This window comes from Aotus nancymaae, unplaced genomic scaffold, assembly GCF_030222135.1.
Source record: "Aotus nancymaae isolate 86718 unplaced genomic scaffold, 86718_ANA_hifiasm-v0.15.2.pri h1tg000079l, whole genome shotgun sequence".
Classification (NCBI taxonomy): Eukaryota; Metazoa; Chordata; class Mammalia; order Primates; family Aotidae; genus Aotus; species Aotus nancymaae.
In genome coordinates, this window is record NW_026988494.1 from 29,127,390 (window position 1) to 29,150,565 (window position 23,176).

Below are 23,176 nucleotides of genomic sequence, written 5' to 3' on the forward strand. Positions count from 1 at the left end.
CTCAATAAACTGAATAGACTAAAATCTTATACTCAATAAACGTTCGTTATTAACAGAGTTCATTGACTATGTCAGGCATTTTCCATTTGTCCTCTTCCCTGACTTTCCTTTCAGGGAAGGAGCATCAGTACTGATTCACGGGACAGAAGGAACTGATTCCACACTCCAGGTGACCTCCCTGGCCCAGATCATCTTGGAGCCAAGAAGCAGGACCATTCGTGGTTTTGAGGCCCTGATTGAGAGAGAGTGGCTGCAGGTGAGAAGAGTTGTTTGATTCTCAGAGGAACTGCTAACTGATGCTGTGATCCTGGTTTGTGTGGTAGCTGACATAATGTGTGAAATTTTGATTAAAATTTCTAAATTGTGTGTTTAATTTTCTGCAGGCCACTTAATGTATCTTCTCCTCATTTCTGGGTCTCTCTTTGCCTGTATTCCTTACTTGACACTTCCTTCCCTTGGCAAACTCTGGTTGGCTGTGCTTTGTCACATACAGGAGAAATACAAAGAATGAAATGGAAGATAGTACTGTCTCCCAGAAGCTGAGTCTCGACAGATCAAAGACATAAGCAGTCGGGGAAGGAGGAGTGGGGCCTGTAGTTGCGGGGAAAGAGCTTTAGCCCTTTCTGCCTTTTCCCATGCTCCACCCTGCCCTCATGCCTAACCAGGTGAAACATCTCTGCTTTTAAGATCAGCTTCATGCCCTTATTTTCACGAAGTCTGAAACCTTAGTTTCCTTCACAGGTAAAACTGAATCGTATAATGTTGGATGACTACCCGAAATAAAGGTCTCACTCATAACAGGGATTGATATCCTCCAAATCAGAGATTACTTATGAATATAGTTTTACTATGTAACCTGATAAATAATTGTAGTTGAAAGCAAACGGTTAGATATCTTGAAAGCAGACGTGTTTCTGGCAGAAAGAATTTCTGGCCCCTCTGGTTGCAATTCACATTTATTATGTGCTTATGATGTTACATACACCATGTCCACTCTGCCTGACAACTGACCTTACCTCTATTTAAATCAGACCATTCTAAGTTTATGCTTTGTATTTGGTGAAAGTCTGTTGAGCTATATTCCTCATGATGCATAATAGGCAAATAAATGACTGACTTAGTTATATGTTATTTTAATGGATATCAAAATTCTGTGAGCCACTGTAAAATATCTAAGGCATTACCTTTGTCACATACAGTAGTAGAAGGACCCAGAGACAAAGCAGATCTGTGAAATTCCTAGCAGAGTGTATGATTTGGGTTAAGGTCAGTACTTGGCTTCTTAACAGGAGTCAAATGAAGCTTTACTTTGGTCAGTAGATGGCAGACTCTTGCCGTTCTTTTTGGAAGAAGAGGGTAATTAAAGATAATTTTATCTCCAGTAGCAAAGTATTCATAAAGATCTTTCAACACAATAACTTTTCATATGTAATTAGAGATTTACTATCAGAGCTGATGTTACAAGGTTAATCAGAGTTCCATATTTGTCTCTACTTAGGGGAGGCTTGTGTATAACACAGGCTACAGTGTTCAACAGAAGGTGATGATTCTTCTTTGTTTGTACTGAGAGCTTATGTTCTTTGACTGTGCTCCAAGTTTTGGAGACCTAGAAAAATTTATTTTGAAAGTTTATTATGACTTAAGTTCATTATTCTTCCATAGGATATTCTAAGGGCAATTGCAGTTCCTATGGTCATGCTTTAGCTGCAGAGCCTTATTAAGGATTTGGAAGTGTCTTTTTCCTTAGTTGCTGACATTGTCTATTTTATACCAAGAAATCATTAATCTGTACAACAACTACCCTAATAATATGATGTTCCAGGTACTAGGATTGTCACTGTAATTGTGTGTAGTGGTGTTGGTAGTGTGATTGTATGTAGTGATGTCGTTATTGTGATTGTGTGTGGTGGCGTCGGTAGAATGTGCTGCCATGTGATCTCACCAGGATTTGACTGTCACCCCTCCATCTTCTCCCTAGGCTGGTCACCCGTTCCAGCAGCGCTGTGCACAGTCAGCCTACTGTAACACCAAGCAGAAGTGGGAGGCTCCTGTATTTCTTCTCTTCTTGGACTGCGTGTGGCAGATCCTTCGTCAGTTTCCCTGTTCTTTTGAATTTAATGAGAATTTCCTCATCATGCTCTTTGAGCATGCTTATGCCTCACAATTTGGAACATTTCTGGGCAACAGCGAAAGTGAAAGGTGGGTACACTGCTCACACGGGGACCTTTCTGTTTCCGCTGTTTTGGCTACTTCCTAAAGGAGACCACGATTTGGCTCTCTTATTAAAATTATATATAAGAAGGTGGAGGCTACAGTTAATTATAAGTTAAATGGCCTGAAGTATATTCTTATTATGAGACAATCTCATGCTAGGTGAGAGTATGTCCTAGACTTTCCTGTTAGATTAAAATTAGTCCATACATAAATTAAATGGGGCAACCATCTTAAATGTTAATTTCTTTACATAGGATCATAGTATCTTACACATGGAAGAAGCCTTAATTTATAATTAAGCTCTTCCCTCTAATTTTATTAAGAAAGTAAGATCCAGAGAAGTTAAATGACTTTTCCCAGGACATACAGCCTGTTGGTCATCAAAAGTATGGCCTGGAGCAGCTGCCCCCAGCTATTTTGGCACCAGGGACCGGTTTCGAGGATGACAACTTTTCCATGGATTGGGTTGGTGCGGGACTGGTGATGGTTTGGGGATCTGTTCCAGCTCAGATCATCAGGCATTAGATTCTCAGAATTCTCATAATTCTCTCTTTAGATTCTCATAAAGGTGTACCCTAGGTTCCTCGCATGTGCAATTCACAGTAGGGTTTGTGTTCCTGTGAGAATCTAACGCGGCTGCTGATCTGACAGGAGGTGGTAATGCTCGCTCACTTGCCGCTCACCTCCTGCTGTGTGGCTGGTTCCTAACAGGCACAGATCCTTACTGGTCCGTGGCCTGAGGTTTGGGGATTCCTGGCTTAGATTACAGGTCTTCCTCCTCCTGCTCTAGACTTTGTTACACCTAGAAACTGTCCTCAGGCCCAGAGTGACAAGCTCACCTCACAGCCAGGCACCATCAAGTGTACAGGTTCATTTAGAAGATCTGCATCAGAATGATATTTCAGGGAGCTTGCCCTGTAGTCTCTGTGGGTACAATCATCAGGCTACCTTGTCTCATGGCTGGCAGCCACTGTTTTCTAGAGCATGTGCTGTTTAGCCCTGGACTGTATTCTAGCAGGGAGGGACAGGAGGAGGGATTGGCAATTTCTATAGCCAAGGAAGTTTGGCGAACGTGGCATAATGTCTTCCCCTCTTAGAGGGTCATGAACACATAGTCATCGAAAGCTTTAAGACACCCTTCAGTAAAGCAGTGTCTATAACTTTAATTCAACATTTAAGAAATGTGTCTGACTATGAATTTCTTTTTTGGTGTTAATATCTTCAGGACTAGCTTTCAAGAAAGGGATCACAAATAGATTCCCATTCTGCTTCCTAGTTGGTGGAGGCTGCCAGTAACGCTGATTGAGAAGGATTCTGAAGTGGTGTCAGGCTCAGCCAGAACAAGTTCAGTGGTTGGCTGGCCATGGGCAGGGGGCACAGGGCCGGAGGCAGTGGATGCAGTAATATCCTGTCCTTGCTGTCCCTGGCTCCTGGGAACATGGCATGGGACATGTTACCCCAGCAGTTAAAGCCCAGTGCTACATAGGCTCTGTGATTATGTGGATAATTTTTATTGCTAGAGTAGAAACAATGCACTAAGTCACATGTAGCTCATAAATAATCAAGTGGTTTCAGAGACCAAACTGATTTTATAATAAAATTTCAGCTTAAACGTATTCTTATGAGAATTGAATGTACTATCTTTTAGGTTGATGTAAGGTGACTATCTTTCAATCTTTGTTAAAATGCATTTTTTTCTAAAACATGTCAATCGACTGTCTTTCTCTAACAGTTTATTACTTGATAAAGAGTATTACAGAGTTTTAGAATTATTATGAAGCCTGTTCATTGTATGTGGATATAGATTAAATATGTATTTATATCAAGAGTCACATTGATTTTTCTTCTGTGACAATCTGTATGTCATGTACATGTAATTTATTTTCCCTAAAAGCTAAGTCTCTTAAAAAATTTTAAGTTTTCTTTGAGATTTGACTCAACCTCCATTTTTAATATTAATATGAGCATAAGAAGGATACAGTAGACTTTGGGGACTTGACGGGAAGTGGGGAGGGGGATGAAGGATGAAAGACTACAAATTAGGATGCAGTATATACTGCTGAGGTGATGGGTGCAGCAAAATCTCACAAATCACCATTGAAGAACTTACTCATGGAACCAGATACCACCTGTTCCCCAATAACTTATGGAAAAATTAAAATTTAAAAAATTTTAAAAACAATTAGAATGTGACCGGGCGCGGTGGCACATGCCTGTAATCCCAGCACTTTGAGAGGCCGAGGCGGGTGGATCATGAAGTCAAGAGATTGAGACCATCCTGGCCAACATGGTGAAACCCCGTCTCTACTAAAAATACAAAAATTAGCTGGGTGTGGTGGCGTACACCTGTAAACCCAGCTACTCAGGAGGCTAAGGCAGAATCTCTTGAACCTGGGAGGCGGAGGTTGCAGTGAGCTGAGATGGCATCAACTGCACTCCAGCCTGGTGACAGATCAAGACTCTGTCTCAAAACAAACAGACAAACAATTAGAATGTAGTTATCAAACAATGTAAATAATGAAGACCCTGCGGGTCTTTCCCGGCATTCATATTTGTAAGCTATCCTGGTTGTTTCCTTACAACAAGCTCTTTCTTATAGAAACCATAAGTAGGACATAAATGTCAAAAAAAATGTGTATAATTTTTGTGTTTATATTATAGGCTTCTCAGAAGCAATCAAAAGGATTAGAAAGTTTTTTCATACTTAGCTATTTTAAATTAAAATACAATCCCAAATCCAACAAAAGACTTTTGTATAGTAATGTTCTCTGGGTTAAGGTTTAACGCCAAATGTGATGTGACCAGATTCTGTTTTTATCATCCTGCCAGCTTCTTGGAAGCCTGTAAAATACTCTTTGGTTTGTTACTGTTAAATTCTAATGCCGATTAAGCTTTTTGACAAACCTGTTTATTTTTCAACATTTTGTTTCTCTACTGAAAGTCTTGTGTTTCTTCTTTCATACTGAGAAGAAATTGTCCTATTAAGAGGAGCATTCATTAATGGTTGTTGTAAATTAATTACTTTAACAACAGTGTTCTTTCTTGATCAGATGTAAGTTGAAGCTACAGCAGAAGACAATGTCTTTGTGGTCCTGGGTCAATCAGCCCAGTGAGCTGAATAAATACACCAATCCCCTCTTTGAAGCCAACAACCTCGTCATCTGGCCTTCGGTTGCTCCGCAGAGTCTTCCGCTATGGGAAGGTAAACCACACATCCTTTGCAAACTTCTTAATGGTCAGGTGTACACCCAGCTGCCTGTGAATTTGTGCTGTTGGTGACATATGAAGATGGTGAGCTGGACCATATGAAGCTGTCTGAGTGGTCCTCTGACCCATGTGAATTGTCATTCTCAATGTGGGCATGGTTCTCTCTTTCAAATCAATTATCTAGCCACACTTTATTTTTCAGTTCCCGTTGAGAAATTAACAGCGTTTCTTTACATTGCTGTTTATGTTGGATTTTTTTTCTAGATAAGAAAGTATATTATTCTTTGCCTAAGAGAGTTGGTAGGTAGTTGGGACATGAATAAATTGTAAGCTCCTCAGGGAGGGTTTCTATCTATTTATTAAGCAGTCATTAGCATATGTTCTTGTATTAAATGCTATTAAAGAGTTACATGGCTGGAATTCCAGTAAGTTTCTATAAATGGACACAAAATACCAGCAATGCAGTAACGCAGATATTTCATTGTTTTTATGGGACAATAATCTATGCTTAATTTTTAAATCTAAAGTAGATTTTTTATATACACTGATTTTTCCAACTACTAAAGCTTATCCCTTTAAGTAGTGAAGCTTGTTAATAAAAAAAATAACGAAAAATCTTGCCACGTGTGGTGGCTCATGCCTGTAATCCCAGCACTTTGGGAGACTGAGGTGGGTGGATCACTTGAGATCAGGAGTTTAAGACCAGCCTGGCCAACATGGCAAAACCCCAACTCTACTGAAAACACAAAAATTGGCCAGGTGTGGTGGTGCAGGCCTGTAGTTCCAGCTACTCAGGAGGCTGAGGCAGGAGAATCATTTGAATCCAGGAGGTGGAAGTTGCAGTGAGCAGAGATTATGCCACTGCACTCCAGCCTGGGTGACACAGCAAGACTTTCTCAAAACAAAAATAACCAAAGTCTGTCTAAACTATATAGTTGTTCATTAAACAAAGACTATAAGATACCATTTAACTTTTTAAAGTTATTTTGAAGATAGTAAGCACATATTTATTCATGTTATATTAAACAGCATAAAGTATACATATAAGAACGGTAACTTTTTGATAAATTAGACTGAATTACCGTTAATGCCAGTTGTTATACCGTGTTCTAGTATGTTACACTCTCAAAGGCAATTCATGTGTAGAAAACTATTTGCCCTTTGTGTAAACAGGTCTCAAGTTGCTTTGCCTTCCCAGTCTGAGACAGTTTCTGTCTCTTCTCTGGATGTCAGCTGTCACATCTAGTTCCTCTTGGCTTATCTGCCATTAGTGGCTTCCTTCCACCTCAGTTCATGCTTCTAATCTTACCTATTGAGGCATCCCCTAGTTTTCATTGTGGGGAAATGGCCTTAGATGGTCGAGGTTCTGAGTGTGAGCTTTAGTGCTTTGATTTTGTGAAGTGACAATGGCTGCTTAGAACTTCTCTTTGCTTGCTTTCGTGATTGTTGTCACAGTCACAGTGTAGGGCTCGTGATCTCTTAAATGAGAGGTTACAGGTGTACTTCTAGTTCAAGACTTCTGGAACAATGTACCTAAAAGCGACTGTCATGTTTAATAACTGATGAGAGTAGCTGTTCGGGAGAAAAGTCACGTTGGCAGCTGGGTGACCTGACGGATGATTTCACTGCTTTGTACCAAGTCTCCTTGGGAGCTTAGAGACAGATGATGGGATGCAATCCTTGTTGTTCTGTGGATGAATTCCCGCCACACCGGAGTTTCAGTGCGAGTTTCATGCTCCTCAGCCTAGAGCTGGGAGAAGCTCTCTATTAGGTAAAATCCTACGGTAGGCATATGTATTGAATGAGGCTGCTCTTCAGCCTTAAAATGTCTCTGCTGTTTACATCATAGCTAACCATTAATATTTAGTAATTCCTGGATTGAAGAATAATAGGTTCATATAATAGAAAAATCAACATGGTGGGTCAGGCTTTCAGCTGTGGTTCTGCTCCCCCTTTCTGATAGAGCCTGACATTTGGACCTGCATAGAAGGGCTCATTAGGACCCATGGCAGTTTGGTTTGTAGAAAGTGTTTTAATGAATCATAAAACCTTCGTGCACTTACCGTCTACTGACACAGTATGGCCTGGCAAGTTTTCATGCCTCCTTACTCTTATCTGTAAGGCCTTATTTTGGTATGATACAGTTAACATAGGGCTATGGAGTGGAAAAAAATATTTCCTTCTAGTTCATAATAAAAGGATAATTATTATTATTTGGGAAAGAAGTGGTTGGCTGCAGTGTTGAAAGATTGCCTCTTAGGTAACCGAGAGAGAGCCTGTGAGCACATGTGCTACAGCTTAGGCTTTCAGATAACAACTTGTGTGCTTCCGCTTTGGCTGTAGCTGTCACCTCTGGTGAAAATGGTTTCACACATTTAAGACATCTTACATGTCCGAGTAAAATTCTATAATTATAAAAATAAATGATTTGTATTGGGAAATTGGAAAGTTTGTGACATTGTAAATTATCAACTTGTTTTCCTAAATATATCATAGAATGGTATTTGGATCTACTTGATAATTTTGTGGGATATTTCCGAAGAATCAATGAGCATGTACATACAACTAGTGGCTTTTCAGATATTGTGTTCAATTGCATTATTTTCAGTACCTCAAGATTCCTGTATATTTTACAGTATAATAAGACACAGATATGAGTTGTGGAAACAAGACAAAATAATGTATTTGGGAGGCCGAGGTGGGCGGATCACGAGGTCAGGAGTTTGAGACCAGCCTGACCGATATGGTGAAACGCTGTCTCTACTAAAAATGTAAAAAATTAGTCGTGTGTGGTGGTAGGTGTCTGTAATCCCAGCTATTGGAAGGCTGAGGCAGGAGAATTGCTTGAACCCAGGAGGTAGCGGTTGCAGTGAGCCGAGATTGTGCTATTGCACTCCAGCCTGGGCGACAAGAGCAAGACTCCATCTCAGGAAAAAAAAAAGGATGTATAATACATAAATTATATCATCCACAAATATAATTTTAATCCATTGTATATACCTTTCTTCCTTCTGTTTTCCATTCCTGGATTCAATAGGTATTTTCCTACGTTGGAATAGATCCTCTAAGTATTTGGATGAAGCATATGAAGAAATGGTTAACATCATTGAATATAATAAGGAATTACAAGCAAAAGTCAATATCCTTAGAAGGCAGTTGGCAGAACTGGAAACAGAGGATGGGATGCAAGAGAGTCCCTGAAAGGTCTCACACCCTTCGTAAGGACCTTCCTGGGCCTGTGTCCACCTCTCTCTCCTTGTGCCCTTCAATTCACTTTTACACGGTAGCCTTGAAGTGAAGTCTTTAGACGTGGGTCCCCACTAATGTAATGGATTTCTCAATACTGTATGAATAATGAAACTATCATAACTCATGTTTCATGTGGCCTGTTAGGTCCTGTCACTTGGAGCAGGAAGGAGGTGCTAGTCATTTTATTTTTACGTGAAATAGATGACCTATTTAATGCCATTTGTGTTCATGCCATTTTATCCAAAGCTTTTTTTCTGTGTCCACTCCCTAAACAGCATTCTAGAGCAGTCAAGGAGACAGTTAATCTCTCTAGGGACTATTTGGTGGTTTAAAAAAAGGGTCAGACTTTTAAACACTCTGAGCATAGAAATGTTTCTCAAAATGGTAGTGATTGATAAACCAAGAATTTTGTGTTTAACATACCATTTCCAGTGTCTTTGCCACGTAAAATATCCATTTCTTTAAAATAGTTTTGGACTAATGAAGCTGAATCTGTCCTCATTCTTGTCTGTCAAGAAAGGAAAATCTGTTGTTCAAGGTAAATTATTTCTTCACGCGCAACAGGTGTGGTCCTCTGATATTTACATTGAGAAGAGTTAAATTTATTTTAATGTAGACACTAAAAGTATGTGCAATATAGAATTAAGGTAGGAATTTGTTACTGATTGAGAATTGTTACTGTTGAATTGTTTTTATTTTAGGTTTTGACCATACATATACAATGTGTATCAAATGCTGGTTGTAAAATTAAACCATCATCTAGAATAGAGTTAATTTGTTATAATTGAGCTACAAATATGGTTTTCTTAAACCAGAGATGATGCACTGCCCTTGTCTAAAGTTCTTATTGCACTGGTTTATATATGTATGTGTGTTTATTGTGTGTGTGTTTTTTAATTTGTAAGTATTCTAAGAATTTACTAATACTAACGTTAAAATTTTCATGTTGACCTGAGCCTTTTGCAGTTTTATTTTGACTCTATTGATTTGTCCATTATGTGTTAAGCAAATATAGCTTAAGTGAAGGAAGTTTATAAATATGATGTAACTCTGTGTTTTAAACTTCAGGACAGATTTGAGTGTTTCAATGTTACAGAAACAGTGATGGCTGTATTCATGCTCTGCTAGTTTTTGCCTGCAACTCTAAGTATTTGTGGTTCGGTATTTTGCACCTACATTTCTGTTAGGTGGCATTGCTCATTTTAACAAATACGACCAATTCTAGTTTTTCTTTAAAAGGATAGTTATGAGTAATCTTTAAAACCATTTCCATACCATCTGTATATAACCATTTTAGTAAAGAACACACCACACTGAACCCTGCTGTAGAGCTGTGTGTTGAGCTAAAAACGTAATTTTTTAAAAATGGACTAGTAAAATCTGTGGCCACATTGAGAGCCTTCGAAAATGGCAAATACTTTTCATCGCCAGTTGCCCAAGTTTCATCTTTCTTCTGCTTCCTCAGCTTTGTAGCAAAGGCTAGACAGCAGCCCATAGTCCACAGTCTCTTTGGGAAAATTTGCCTGCTGCCTTCTTTAAGCTCAGCTTATTCTTGACCTATTTTCTTTGCTGTAGTTATGAACCTTGAGGCATTAAAACCCCATGGAGGGTTTTAATGCAAGGAGCATAAGAGGTGTTCTTATATCTCTGCATTGTGTGAAATGTCCGTCTTAGAAAAAAGGAAACAGCCTCACTTTTTTGTGTCCCTCAAAATTGCTTGCTATATCTGTTAATACAGCTCACCTTTTTGTTTTCTCCTCTTTTTGTCTCAAGATTGTATATGAAGGAGCCTTTTTATTCTCAGGTAACAGGCATGTAAGGAAAACCATCTAGAGAGTTTTCTTTAGAAGTGACTCCCATTAGCTGGGTGTGTGCCTGTAGTCTCAGCCACTAGGGAGGCTGAGGCAGAAGGGTCCCTTGAGCCCAGGAGGTTGAGGCTGCAGTGAGCTATGATCACATCAGTGCACTCCAGCCTGAGCAACAGAGCGAGACCCCGTCTCTAAAGGAAAAACCAGAAGTGACTCCCACTGCTTATATTGATAGGCCCGTAGGACTTCCATGGGTGGAAACTTGAGAGGGAGTTTGTATTAGGCTTGGTTATGGAGCGATTTCTGTGCCATCAAGGTAGACCCATCTTCCTGATTAACATTTGCTGTGTGAGCCAGTGTACAATCATAGCACGGAATTCGCATTTCGTCTTCTCTGTCTTATTGAGACAACAATCTATACTGTTTTGGCAAGTTTGCATTTTAGTATTAATTTATTATAAATAGGGGTTGTCCAAACTTCAGGTCTGTTTACAGGTTGTAAAAATAAACTTTGGTGTCAGTGCATTTTCAAAAGTGTCATTTGGTAATGCAAATATTGGAGTTTTCCCAAAGCCAAAAACTCTGTCAAAAATAAGTACATTATCAGGCCAGGCGCGGTGGCTCACGCCTATAATCCCAGCACTTTGGGAGGCCAAGGCGGGTGGATCACGAGGTCAAGAGATCAAGACCATCCTGGTCAACATAGTGAAACCCCGTCTCTACTAAAAATACAAAAATTAGCTGGGCGTGGTGGCGCACACCTGTAGTCCCAGCTACTCAGGAGGCTGAGGCAGGAGAATTGCTTGAACCCAGGAGGTGGAGGTTGCGGTGAGCCGAGATTGCACCATTGCACTCCAGTCTGGGTAACAAGAGTGAAACTCCATCTCAAAAAAAAAAAAATAAGTACATTATCAGTACAATTGGAAGAGGGTTTTTAGTAGTACCGTTAAGTTCGTCCTTTCTTGGATAAGAGTAAATAAGATGGATACACTCATGAGAAGACACTTGTTAAACATTGCATTTGGAGAGTTGCCTTTGATAAATGTGGTATTAAACACTTTAATGAAGAGAATGGTGGCAGGATGAGTGAGCAAGCAGATTGCCCCGGAGGAGCCGGTAATAATCACATGAGAGATAACCAGATTCCTGCATATTCAGCATCTTCTCTATTCATGTGGAGTGAAAGCTGGTTTTTATTTGGAGACACATAATGTAGGCCCCACAAAGGATATTTTTAAAATACAAGGGATCACCACAATCCTCTATCGAACATATAAGGATCCTTAGATTCAAATAAATACTTTTTTTTTAATATCAGAAGAACGTTATGGTTGATTATACATTTTTAAAAACCTGAAACTTTTTTGGTGACCGGACTTTTCAATAAATATTTATTTGGCCAAAGTTTTTTATTTTTATTTTATTAAATGGGAAGAAACAAGCAGAAATAGTAACACTCGGTAGGTTTAAAACAATCTATAAATGTATTTTATTTCCAAGAAAACTTAGGATCTCAAAGCAAGATTTTAAAGTGATTTTTGAGAAGACCTGGGGGGACAATAATAAGACATTCATGTCAAGTCCCATGTGGGGAATTTTAAAACATTTCTTTGAACTTTGAGGCCTTTAGAGGTGGGATTGTATTGCTTTTTGTTTTAAAGGATGAAATTTCATGAGATTTTAGTCTTTGATTCAGTCAGTATTTGGTTTATGTTAAAGAAAAAATCAATATCATCGAAAAGATTTGACCATAATTTACTTTCTTCAAGTGAAAAACAGGAATAATGTTTAGTTGCACTTTGAAAAATCTGCTTAAAGCATAACTCTTGTAGTTATCTGGTTTAGGAATAGTTGTCCTAATTGTCAGTCAGAAGTAGGTCATCAGGTTCACTTATTGTCAGACCTTAATCTGAGATAAAGGTTTTGGTATTTGCCTACTTCTAGACAGAATGAATGAAAACAACACAAGGGTATTATGAGCACTCTTTATCAGAAAGGTGTTTCCTGGACCCAAAATGGGCAATAGTTAACAATAGTTGATCCTCTATTCAGGAAGCTTTGAAATTTATTAGAGAATGAAGTCATTCGGTACATCTAATACAGTTTTTTGTTTTTGTTTTTTTTTTAATTGGGCAACCCTCAGAACTGAAGAGGTTCAGAGAGCTCCCAGGTTTGTGCTATACCTCAAGACCACGTAGATAAGCTACTGCTTATTCTTTCACATGGGCCAGGCCTGTTCTCCTCCAGACCTGGTATTCTAAGTTATTACCAGGTAGTATTTTTATGTTACCCATCATCTTAAAAAATATTATAAGACTGATTTCTCCATTTATATGTATTCTCAGATGATGAGATATATACTATAATTTTCTTATAGTATCAGTTTTCTTTATTTTCTTAAATAAAACTACTTCTACCTTCACTTGGTCTTTATAATCCACTGTCCACGGCATCTTCCTTTAAACCAATAGTCCCATAAGAGACCCTCAGAAATTCTAGGACTGGGTTTTGAGATGTCTGAACTTGTTATCTAAATCCTTTTTAAGAAATCTGATGTCCTAGCTCTTGAACTACACTGTGGAACAGTAGTTTGCACCCAATTTAATGGAAGATGGTGGGCTCACTGCGAACACTACATTGTCCTGCAGAGTAATTCTGATGAGAGTTTACTGAGTTCTAGAGCCATTCTCTTCAACTGTCTGCAGGTCTAAGGATTAACTGTATTTGTGATTTGTAACAAAACTGAGCTGTACAACACTGCCTGTGTCTGTCTGGCCAAGACATTTGCTTCACTTCTAAAATGTACATTTCTTTGCAGAGGTGAATTATTCTACAAAATACACCCTAAATCTCATTGTTTAAAAACCGTATTGATCTAATACCATCTATACAAAAAATGTTGTACTTGCAGAACTTAGTTTATTTAAAAAAAAAAAAAAAAAGAATGTGTATTTCTTCAATAGCCGGGTATTTGGACTGTACTCTTGATATATTTGAATGTGACTCTTGGATTTAAGTGCACTATTACTCATGGCTTACACAATAAAATTGCACTGTATGGCAAATGTGTCTTTAATGTATGCTTTGCTAAAACTTCAAGAGTGCTGTAGGTACAGGTTTCTATATTGTTAACCTGTCTATACACACATACATATATATGGTCTTAGGAAAAAAAGCTGAACTTTTCTAAGTCTGTGTAACATTTTAATATTGTTTGTAATATTCAGTAAGTGATAATTTCACCTATATCCTATAACTATAATCATTCACCTTGAGTTGGCCGGTTTGTCAACTGAATTTACTGAATCAAGAAACAGTCTTGTCGAATGTGGTACTGTTCTTAGTGTGTGATATTTATGTGTGGTGTTCCTTTGCCTCAGAGGACAGTTGCACAGATGGCTAGTGTTAAATTTCTATAGACAGTGGTAATAAAATTGGAATATATTTGTGCTGATAAATCTGTGGGCTTAATTTTTTTTTTTTTTTTTGCAAATATTGGTGAAGGTTTGGATGGTGTTTCAATTAAAACTGCTATACATTTTTTACCTTCTACTGTGAAAAAATTGAGATCTGCAAAAAGGTTGCAAAATAATTCACTGATCTCCCATGTACCATTCACCTAGATTGAATGATTGATAACATTTTCCACATTTGCTTTAATACCGTGTGTGTGTGTGTGCGCGCGTGTGTGTTTGTGTATATACACTATTGTTATTTTGCTGAAATATCTGAGTTAGTTGCAGACATTGTGATTCTTCCAAATACTTCACAGGTCTGAATTAGGAGTATGTATTCTATATATTACTGAATTGGTGTGCATTAATATACACAGATGAATCAATGAGGGTAAAAGGAAGGCTCTTTCTTAGAGTAGAGTGCCAGCTATTAAATGTAGAAAGAAACTGGAATTAGAAAGGCACTATTTGGCAAATTATCACAGTAATCATTGAATTAGGCAATGCCCATCAGTGAATGGCAAAACTAGAAGGTGGAAGTTTGTGAAGAACAGAATATAGTCTCCAGTAGCTTTCCACAAAATACTTACTAGTTACAAAGGAGAAAATACTAACTTTATAGTGAAAGGAACTGGTAGATACCACCTTATCTAAGAAAAAGTTATCATTAGTAATGGGACATACCAACACCATGTGCTTTCTGAAATGATCCATCCAGAAACATTACCACTTTTGGAGTGAAAAAGCACAACCTGAATCTAATTATGAGGAAGCATCAGACAAACCTAAAAACAAAATAAGTGATCTGCTTTCCTTCTTCTTCCTCTTCTTCCTCTTCCTCCTTCTCCTCTTCTTCTTCTTCCTCCTCCTCTTCCTCTCCTTCTTTCCCTTCTTCCTCTTCCTCTTCTTCTTTGTTCTTTCTTTTTTTTTAAGTCAGATGTCTGCTGTCCAGGCTGGCATGCAATGGCATGATCATAGCTCACTGTATCTTGGAACTCCTGGGCTCAAGTGATCCTCCTGCTCCAGCCTCCTGAAGCAAGTACTGCAGATGAGCACCATCATGCCTGGCTAATTCTTTAATTTTTTTGTAGAGACAGGGACTTGTTATGTTGCCCATGCTGGTTTTGAACTGGCCCCACGTGATCCTCCCACCTTGGCCTTCCAATGATTAACAGATATATAGACCAATGGAACAGAATAGAGTACACAGAAATGGATATGTAAATGTCAGATGATTTTCAAGGATACCAAGACCACACAATGGGATAAGGACAGTCTCTTCAACAAATAGTGTTGGGAAAAACTGGATATCCATATGCAAAAGAATGAAATTGAGCCTGTACCTTACACTGTATACAAAAATTAACTCAGAATGGATTAAGATCTAAATATAAGATTTTAAACTTTTAAACTCCTAGGAGAAACCATAGGGGGAAAGCTTGATGACATTAGATTTGACCATTTCTTGGAATATGACACCAAAAGAAGAGGAAATAAAAGCAAGAAATAGACAAATAGGACTATAGCAAAATTAAAAACTTCTGCACATCAGAGGAAACAATAGAGTGAAAAGAGAGACGTGAAATGGAAGAAAATATCTGCAAATTATATCTGATAAGGGGTTAATATTCATAATATAAGAAACATACAATTCAACAACAATAACAAAAGCATGATTGAAAAATGGGCAAGGGACTTGAATAGACATTTCTCCAAAGATGTAGATACGGCTAACAAGTATGAAAAGATACTAAACACTAGTCATTAGAGAAATGCAAATCAGAATCACAATGAGAGATTACCTCACACCTATTAGGACCATTATCAGGAAAACAAAATACGTATTGGTAAGGATGTAGAGAATTGGAATCCTCATGGACTGTTGGTAGTAATGTAAACTAATGTAACTTCTATGGAAACCAGTGTAGAGGTTCCTCAAAAAGAAAAAGAGAAAGAAAGAAGGGAGGGAGGAAGAAAGGACACACTTCTAGGTATATATCTAAAGGAACTGGAGGCATAGTCTTGTAGAGAGAATTGCACACCAGTATTCCTTGTTTTGCTATTCACAGGCTGAGGTGGAAACCAATGTCCATTATTAGGTGAATGGATAAATGTGGTATATACATACAATGCAATATTATTCAGCATTAAAAAGGATGGAAATCCTATCCCATGCTATGACATGGATGAACCTCAAGGGCACTATATTAAATGAATTAGTCCAGTCATGAGAAAATAAAAACATTATATAAATCCACTTAGGGATCTAAGTCATATTCATAGAAACAGAAAATAGAATGATGATTGCCAGGGGCTATGGAAAGGAGGAAATAGAGAATTTCTTAATGGATATAGAGTCAGTTTTCAAAAGAAAAAAGTTATAGAGATCTTTTGCACAACAGTGTAAATATACTTAACACTACTGAACTTTACACTTAAAATGGTTAAGATGGTAAATTTTATATTACACTTGTTTTTTTACCACAATTAAAAAAATATTTTAAATATTTTAAGCATGTTGGTTAATTCCTATAATCCCAGTGCTTTAGGAGATGGAGGCAGGAGGATCACTTGAGGCCAGGAGTTCCAGACCAGCCTGGACAACACAACAAGACCTCATCTCTCCAAAATTAAAAAGAATTAGCTGGGCATCGGGTTGTATGACTGTAGTCCTAGCTACTTGAGAGGCTGAGGCACGAGGATTGCTTGAGCCCAGGAGTTTGTGTGTGTGTGTGTATTATATATAATATATTATATATATATATATATATACATGTTTTAAGGTGAATTTTAATACATCTACTTTTCAACTTTCAAGTATTTTTAATCAGGAATGTATATAGAGTGACATCAGCAAAATGGTGGAACAGGCAGATCCAACTGCTTGTTCCCACACAGAAACATAAAAAAACAAGCAGAAATTGTCAAACTATGTTAGAACTCTGGAAAACAGTCAGAGGTTTACAGCAACCAAGCAAATCAAGAAAAATGAATCAAGAAAAAGACTACTTGAAAACTTGAGGAAGCTTTGTGGCATTTTTTACCTGGTCTTGCCCCCAACACCTCTAGCATAGAGGCAGTCTTGGGGCAGTTCCAGCCTGTTTTCTTCGTGTGGAACTCTAGTGTCTGGTTCAGATCCAGCTTTATTCACAGATCAGACTTTACTCACAAAGTATTGCTTATGTCTGTTTTAATCTGTTTAGGGAACTTCTTGAAGGACTGACAAAATGTGCTTATCTCTGTTTCTTCTAACTCAGAACCCAAGCTGGAAATATGCATTTGGGCATTGCTCAAAAATGCTCTAAGGAGAACTGAAAACCTGCAGACAACTGGGGCAAAACTTTACAGTCAAAGTAATAGACCACCTAAAGCTTGGGAAGAAAAGCTAGGGGAGATTCTTTGGGAAATTAAGACATTCAAAATAACTAATGTGCAGGGGAGCTTAGAAGGCCATAGGACAAAACACGTGCTCAGAAAAGTCCTGAGCAGACCATAAGCTTTTTACTTATGATTGATTCCTAGGTTTGGTGCAAGCCTGGATAAATGTTGAAAGAGGATCCCATTACAAAACTGATCTATAATGACTGGGAGAAGTTGTGTGTCTGTGTGTGTGTGTGTGTGTGTGTGATAAAGCTCCTGTAATTCAAGGAAATTTTTGTCAAAACTAACTGCACATGAACAGTGACTTCAGTGACCACACTTGACAAAGAATACAATCTGCAAAAATAATTTAGAAAATAAACATGAACTACTATAGCCTTCGATAATAGTGGTAATAATAATTAGTATTATTGAAAAGTAACTGAATGTATAGACTACTACATCTTTCAATAATTATAATAAACCCTAGGGAAGAGTGAAAGTCTAATTTCCATTGCACATTATAATATTCAGATGTTCAGTTTTTAACAAAAATATGACAAAGCATGCAAAGAAAAAGAAATGTGGCTCATTCATAGGAATAAAATTAATTGAAAGGAACTATCCTTAAGGAATCCGAGACTTTGGACGTAATAGACAAAGACTAAACAACTGTCTTAAATATGCTTAAAGAGTTCAAAGACAACCAAATGAAATCAGAGAAATGATGTTTGAACAAAATGAGAATATCAATAAAGATAAAAAAATTATAAAAAAGAACCAGGTAGAAATTTTGGAGCTGAAAAGCGCAATACTGAGATGAAAAAATCACTAGAAGGGTTTAATAGAGGTGGTGGGTGGTTTTTTGCTCCCCCCCGCCCCCAAGATAGTCTTGCTCTCTTGCCCAGTGCAGTGGCGTGATCTCAGCTCATTGCAACCTCCACCTTCTGGGTTGAAATAATTCTCCTGCCTCAGCCTCCCGAGTAGCTGGGATTGCAGGTGCATGCCACCACACCCAGCTAATTTTTGTATTTTTAGTAGAGTCAAGGTTTCACCATGTTAGCCAAGCTGGTCTCAAACTCCTGACCTTGTGATCCACCCACCTCAGCCTCCCAGAGTGTTAGGATTACAGGTGTGAGCCACTGCACCCAGCCTTCAATAGAGTTTTTGATTAGGCAGAAGAAAGAATCAGCAAATTTGAAGATAGAACTATTGAAATTATCCAGTCTGAGGAACATAAAAAATTAATAAAAGTGAATAGACCTAAAAACTTGTAGGTTACCATCAAGTGGACCAACATATGATTTGTGAGAGTCAGTCCTAGAAAAAAGCAAAAAAATATTTTAAAAATAAGGGCTTTAAAAAGAATGGACGTTTAGAAAAATCCCAGATTTGATGAAATAGTAAGTCTACAAATCTAAGAAGCCTCTACACAACCTCTAATACCATAAACTCAGAGATTCACATCAAGACACATTATATGAAAACTATCAAAAATCATAAAGAATTTTCAAAGTAGCAAGAGAGAATAAAATCACATACAGTGGGTCCTAATTGAGATTGTCAACTAATTTTTTTTTTTTTTTTTTTTTGGAGACGGAGTTTCGCTCTTGTTACCCAGGCTGGAGTGCAATGGCGCGATCTCGGCTCACCGCAACCTCTGCCTCCTGGGTTCAGGCAATTCTCCTGCCTCAGCTTCCTGAGTAGCTGGGATTACAGGCACACGCCACCATGCCCAGCTAATTTTTTGTATTTTTAGTAGAGACGGGGTTTCACCATGTTGACCAGGATGGTCTCGATTTCTTGACCTCGTGATCCACCCGCCTCGGCCTCCCAAAGTGCTGGGATTACAGGCGTGAGCCACCGCGCCCGGCCCTGGTCTCCATGTTTTCTGATTAAAAATTAGTTGAGATTGTCAACTAATTTTTAATCAGAAAACATGGAGACCAGAAGACAATAGGATGATATATTTTAAATGTTGAAAGAAAATAAAAAACCTGTCAACTGAGAATTATATATCCAGCAAAACTGTCCTCCAAAAAATAAGGGAGATTTTATAGTCCTGTGTGAATATTCACCAAAGGGGATCTAATACAGAGGAGGTTTTCAATAATCAAGTGGAAACGCTGACAAGCTCACTAAGCTTTCGGTTTTAATCTAGGCATGTCTTATTTTCCCAATGAATCTCCCCTAGCTTTTCTTCCCAAGCTTTAGGTGGTCTATTACTTTGACTATAAAGTTTTGCCCCAGTTGTCTGCAGGTTTTCAGTTCTCCTTAGAGCATTTTTGAGCAATGCCCAAATGCATATTTCCAGCTTGAGTTCTGAGTTAGAAGGAACAGAGATAAGCACATTTTGTCAGTCCTTCAAGAAGTTCCCTAAACAGATTAAAACAGACATAAGCAATACTTTGTGAGTAAAGTCTGATCTGTGAATAAAGCTGGATCTGAACCAGACACTAGAGTTCCACACGAAGAAAACAGGCTGGAACTGCCCCAAGACTGCCTCTATGCTAGAGGTGTTGGGGGCAAGACCATGTAAAAAATGCCACAAAGCTTCCTCAAGTTTTCAAGTAGTCTTTTTCTTGATTCATTTTTCTTGATTTGCTTGGTTGCTGTAAACCTCTGACTGTTTTCCAGAGTTCTAACATAGTTTGACAATTTCTGCTTGTTTTTTATGTTTCTGTGTGGGAACAAGCAGTTGGATCTGCCTGTTCCACCATTTTGCTGATGTCACTCTATATACATTCCTGATTAAAAATACTTGAAAGTTGAAAAGTAGATGTATTAAAATTCACCTTAAAACACATATATATATAATACACACACACACACACACACACACACACACACACACACTCCTGGGCTCAAGCAATCCTCGTGCCTCAGCCTCTCAAGTAGCTAGGACTACAGTCATGCAATTGTCTACCATCCTTTCATTTCACCTTGAAGAACTCCCTTTAGGATTTCTTGTATGGCAAATCTAGTGGTAACAAGCTCCCTAACATAGATTTATAATTGATTTATGGTTTTCATGTCACACTCTATGCCCAGTCTGAAAGATGTATTTAAATACTTCTCTAGTCTTCCTTGACATTAACCTTCCAATCTTGTTCTTTACAATTTCCCGGCCAGCCAGCCAAATCATTAGTGACTGTCCCTGAATTGATGTTGGTAAGTGCTTCTGATAGTCTCCCATTGGGAAAAGCAGCAAAGGAGAAAGGACTTACAGAGTGCCTACATAAACTGGTTATATGCATAAAAGAAATCAGCAACAATAAACTCTGGAAGGCTGCAGGAGGCCTCTGGAGAGGAAGGCCTCTCCATGCCTCCCATTCTGGTGCAGGGTGACCTAGGCTCTGTTACCATAAACATTGTGCTCAAGGACGTAAAGCCCTTTCATAGCACTATGACGTAGCCAGACTTGTAGGCTCCTTGTAAGGCCCACCCATGTTCCACCAGCTGTACATAGATAATAAGCTAAAGATAACCAAATGTTCTTATTTTGTGAAACTCCCAGACTGCCACTGTTATCAATCCTTAGGATCACACACCAGTTCTGGCTCACTGATTCACTCCACCATTACCCTCTCCCCACCATCACTCCACCCAGACCCTGTTGATCAAAGTGATTGTAACCAGTGAATAGTGTGGATCAGAATTCGGTGCCTTCACTGTCTCCTCCAGAGTAATAAAGTGATGGCCCCCTGGTCCCACTTTTTCTCTTAACCTGTCTTTTTCTCATTCCTTTGTCCCACCGAACTCAGGCTACCACTGGTGATGTAGGGCTGGTTCCCTACAGTCTCCAATGCCAGAAAAGTGAGCAAATATATCCTTAAAGTTCTTTGGAATATTTCTGCTTATAAGGGATTCTATAGCTCTTATGAGGGCTGTTAGATATAGCATCTGAACTGATAATGCCATGGGACCCCTGATGCCACCATGACTGCTTTTAGAGTAGGGACATACAGTGTCTAGGTACTAGGATACTATATGCTCCCTGTGCAAGGCAACTGGAAGTGGGGACCTGGTGCATTTTTTTTCCCATTAAATAACTAAGGACAGAAGTTGGCTTGGTGATGTAATTTACTTGCTTGTTCCCAGGGACTTAATTTCTTTAGTCGTTTTGGGCATAAGTCCCTGTCCAGGCAATGCTATTAGACTTTATATGGAAACAAGCCTCTCCGTATTTTAAAGCACTGTGGGATCTTGAAGCATGGAATTTGCATATGTTGTCCAGTCTTCCTTAACCATACATCTAGGTATCTTAAACAAGCCAACAAAGAAAAACAGAACGTTTTGATGTGCCCTATTTAGGAACTTATGGTCACAAATGTATTCACATTCTCTAATTGCATACAAAGAAAAAATCTCTTCATTAAGTAATTTAAGCCTGTAATCGATTTTCTATGAATGATTTCATTTTGCTTCCTTTTCCTTTTTCCTTTACTGAATTTTATTTGTAATTCATTACTTTCTATTAAATTTTGCAACAAAGATTTGATTCAATATCTGGTTATTTTGCTCATTTCAGATTTAAACAATTTCTCCCATTGTCAGTCTCCTTTTGCGGTCATTATTTCTACAAAGTATATTTTTCCCAAGTGAAATTTTACATATTAACGTTTGTCAGGAAGATCTTTAGTCTAAGTAACACATTTGTTACTAAGTAACAAATTTTACTGCATTTTTAAGCTTATCAAGATACTTTTAAAAAGTTTTTATTTTACGATCTTTTTTTTGTTTGTTTTCTTTCTTGAGATGGAGTCTCGCTGTGTCCCCAGGCTGGAGTGCAGTGGCGTGATCTCAGCTCGCTGCAACCTCTGCGTCCTGGGTTCAAGCCTCCTGGATTCTTGTGCCTCAGCCTCCCAAGTAGCTGGGATTGCAGGCATGTACCACCATGCCTGGCCAATTTTTATATTATCATGTTATTATTTTTAGTAGAGATAGGGTTTCACCATGTTGGCCAGGCTGGTCTTGAACTTCTGACCTCAAGTGATCCACCTGCCTCGGCCTCCCAAAATGCTGGGATTACAGGCATAAGCCACCATGCCCAGCCAAGATCATTTTAGACACAGTGTTGCAAAAATAGTAGAGAGTTCCTTTGTATCCTTCACCCAACGCCCCTTATATTAACATCTTACATAACCGTAGTACAACGCTACTGGAGAAGTAATCTGCCCGGAAGTAAAAAGGGCACTGTACCGTGAACTAAACTAGAAAGTTTATTCATATTTCACTGGTTTTTCCACTGATGCTTTTTTTTGTACCAAGATCTAATCCAGGATTTCACTTGACAGGAGTCATTGTCTCCTTAATCTGGGACAGTTGTCAGTCTTCCTGTTTTTTGTGACCTTGAGACTTCTGAAGGGTCCTGGTCAGTTATTTTGTAGAAATGTTCCTCCACTTGGGTTGTCTAATGCTTTCCCGCAATGAGGTTGTACATTGTTTGGGCAGGGAAATTCCACGGTGCTGTGCTCTTCCCAGCGCCTCCTATGTCAACATGTTTCTGGAGAGGTAAACCTGAGTCACGTGGCTAAGGTCGTGATGCCAGTTTTCTTCACTGCAAAGTTACTCTTTTTTCCCTTTGTTATTGATAAACATCTATTTTGGGAGAGATACTTTGAGACTATGCAAATATCCTGCTTCTCCTTAAGCTTTCACCAGCTAATTTTGCCACATCTGGGGACCCTGCCTGCCACAATGATTGCAGTAGTGTTTCAGTCGTGATTTGCCAGGTCTCTCCTTCCTTCCACATGTATTAATTGGAATTCTGCAAGAAAGAGTTGTCAGCCAGGCTATAGTGAGCTGAGATCGTGTCACTGCCCTCCAGCCTGGGCGACAGAGTGGGATCTGGCCTCAAAGGAAAAAGAATAGTTGTCCCTT

General features: G+C 38.6%; 1 protein-coding gene across 1 annotated transcript in view; it reads left to right on the plus strand.

The window, feature by feature from the left end:
* The window catches only part of MTMR9 (myotubularin related protein 9), a 51,414-nt gene extending 37,478 nt beyond the window's left edge, over window positions 1-13,936 (plus strand). Inside the window, exons 7-10 of the mRNA XM_012457345.2 lie at window positions 115-256; window positions 1,979-2,199; window positions 5,265-5,416; window positions 8,459-13,936. Coding sequence (XP_012312768.2) covers window positions 115-256; window positions 1,979-2,199; window positions 5,265-5,416; window positions 8,459-8,622 — 679 coding nt within the window. The 3' untranslated portion in view covers window positions 8,623-13,936. The remainder of the gene's footprint in view (window positions 1-114; window positions 257-1,978; window positions 2,200-5,264; window positions 5,417-8,458) is intronic.
* Window positions 13,937-23,176: the final 9,240 nt, after the last annotated feature.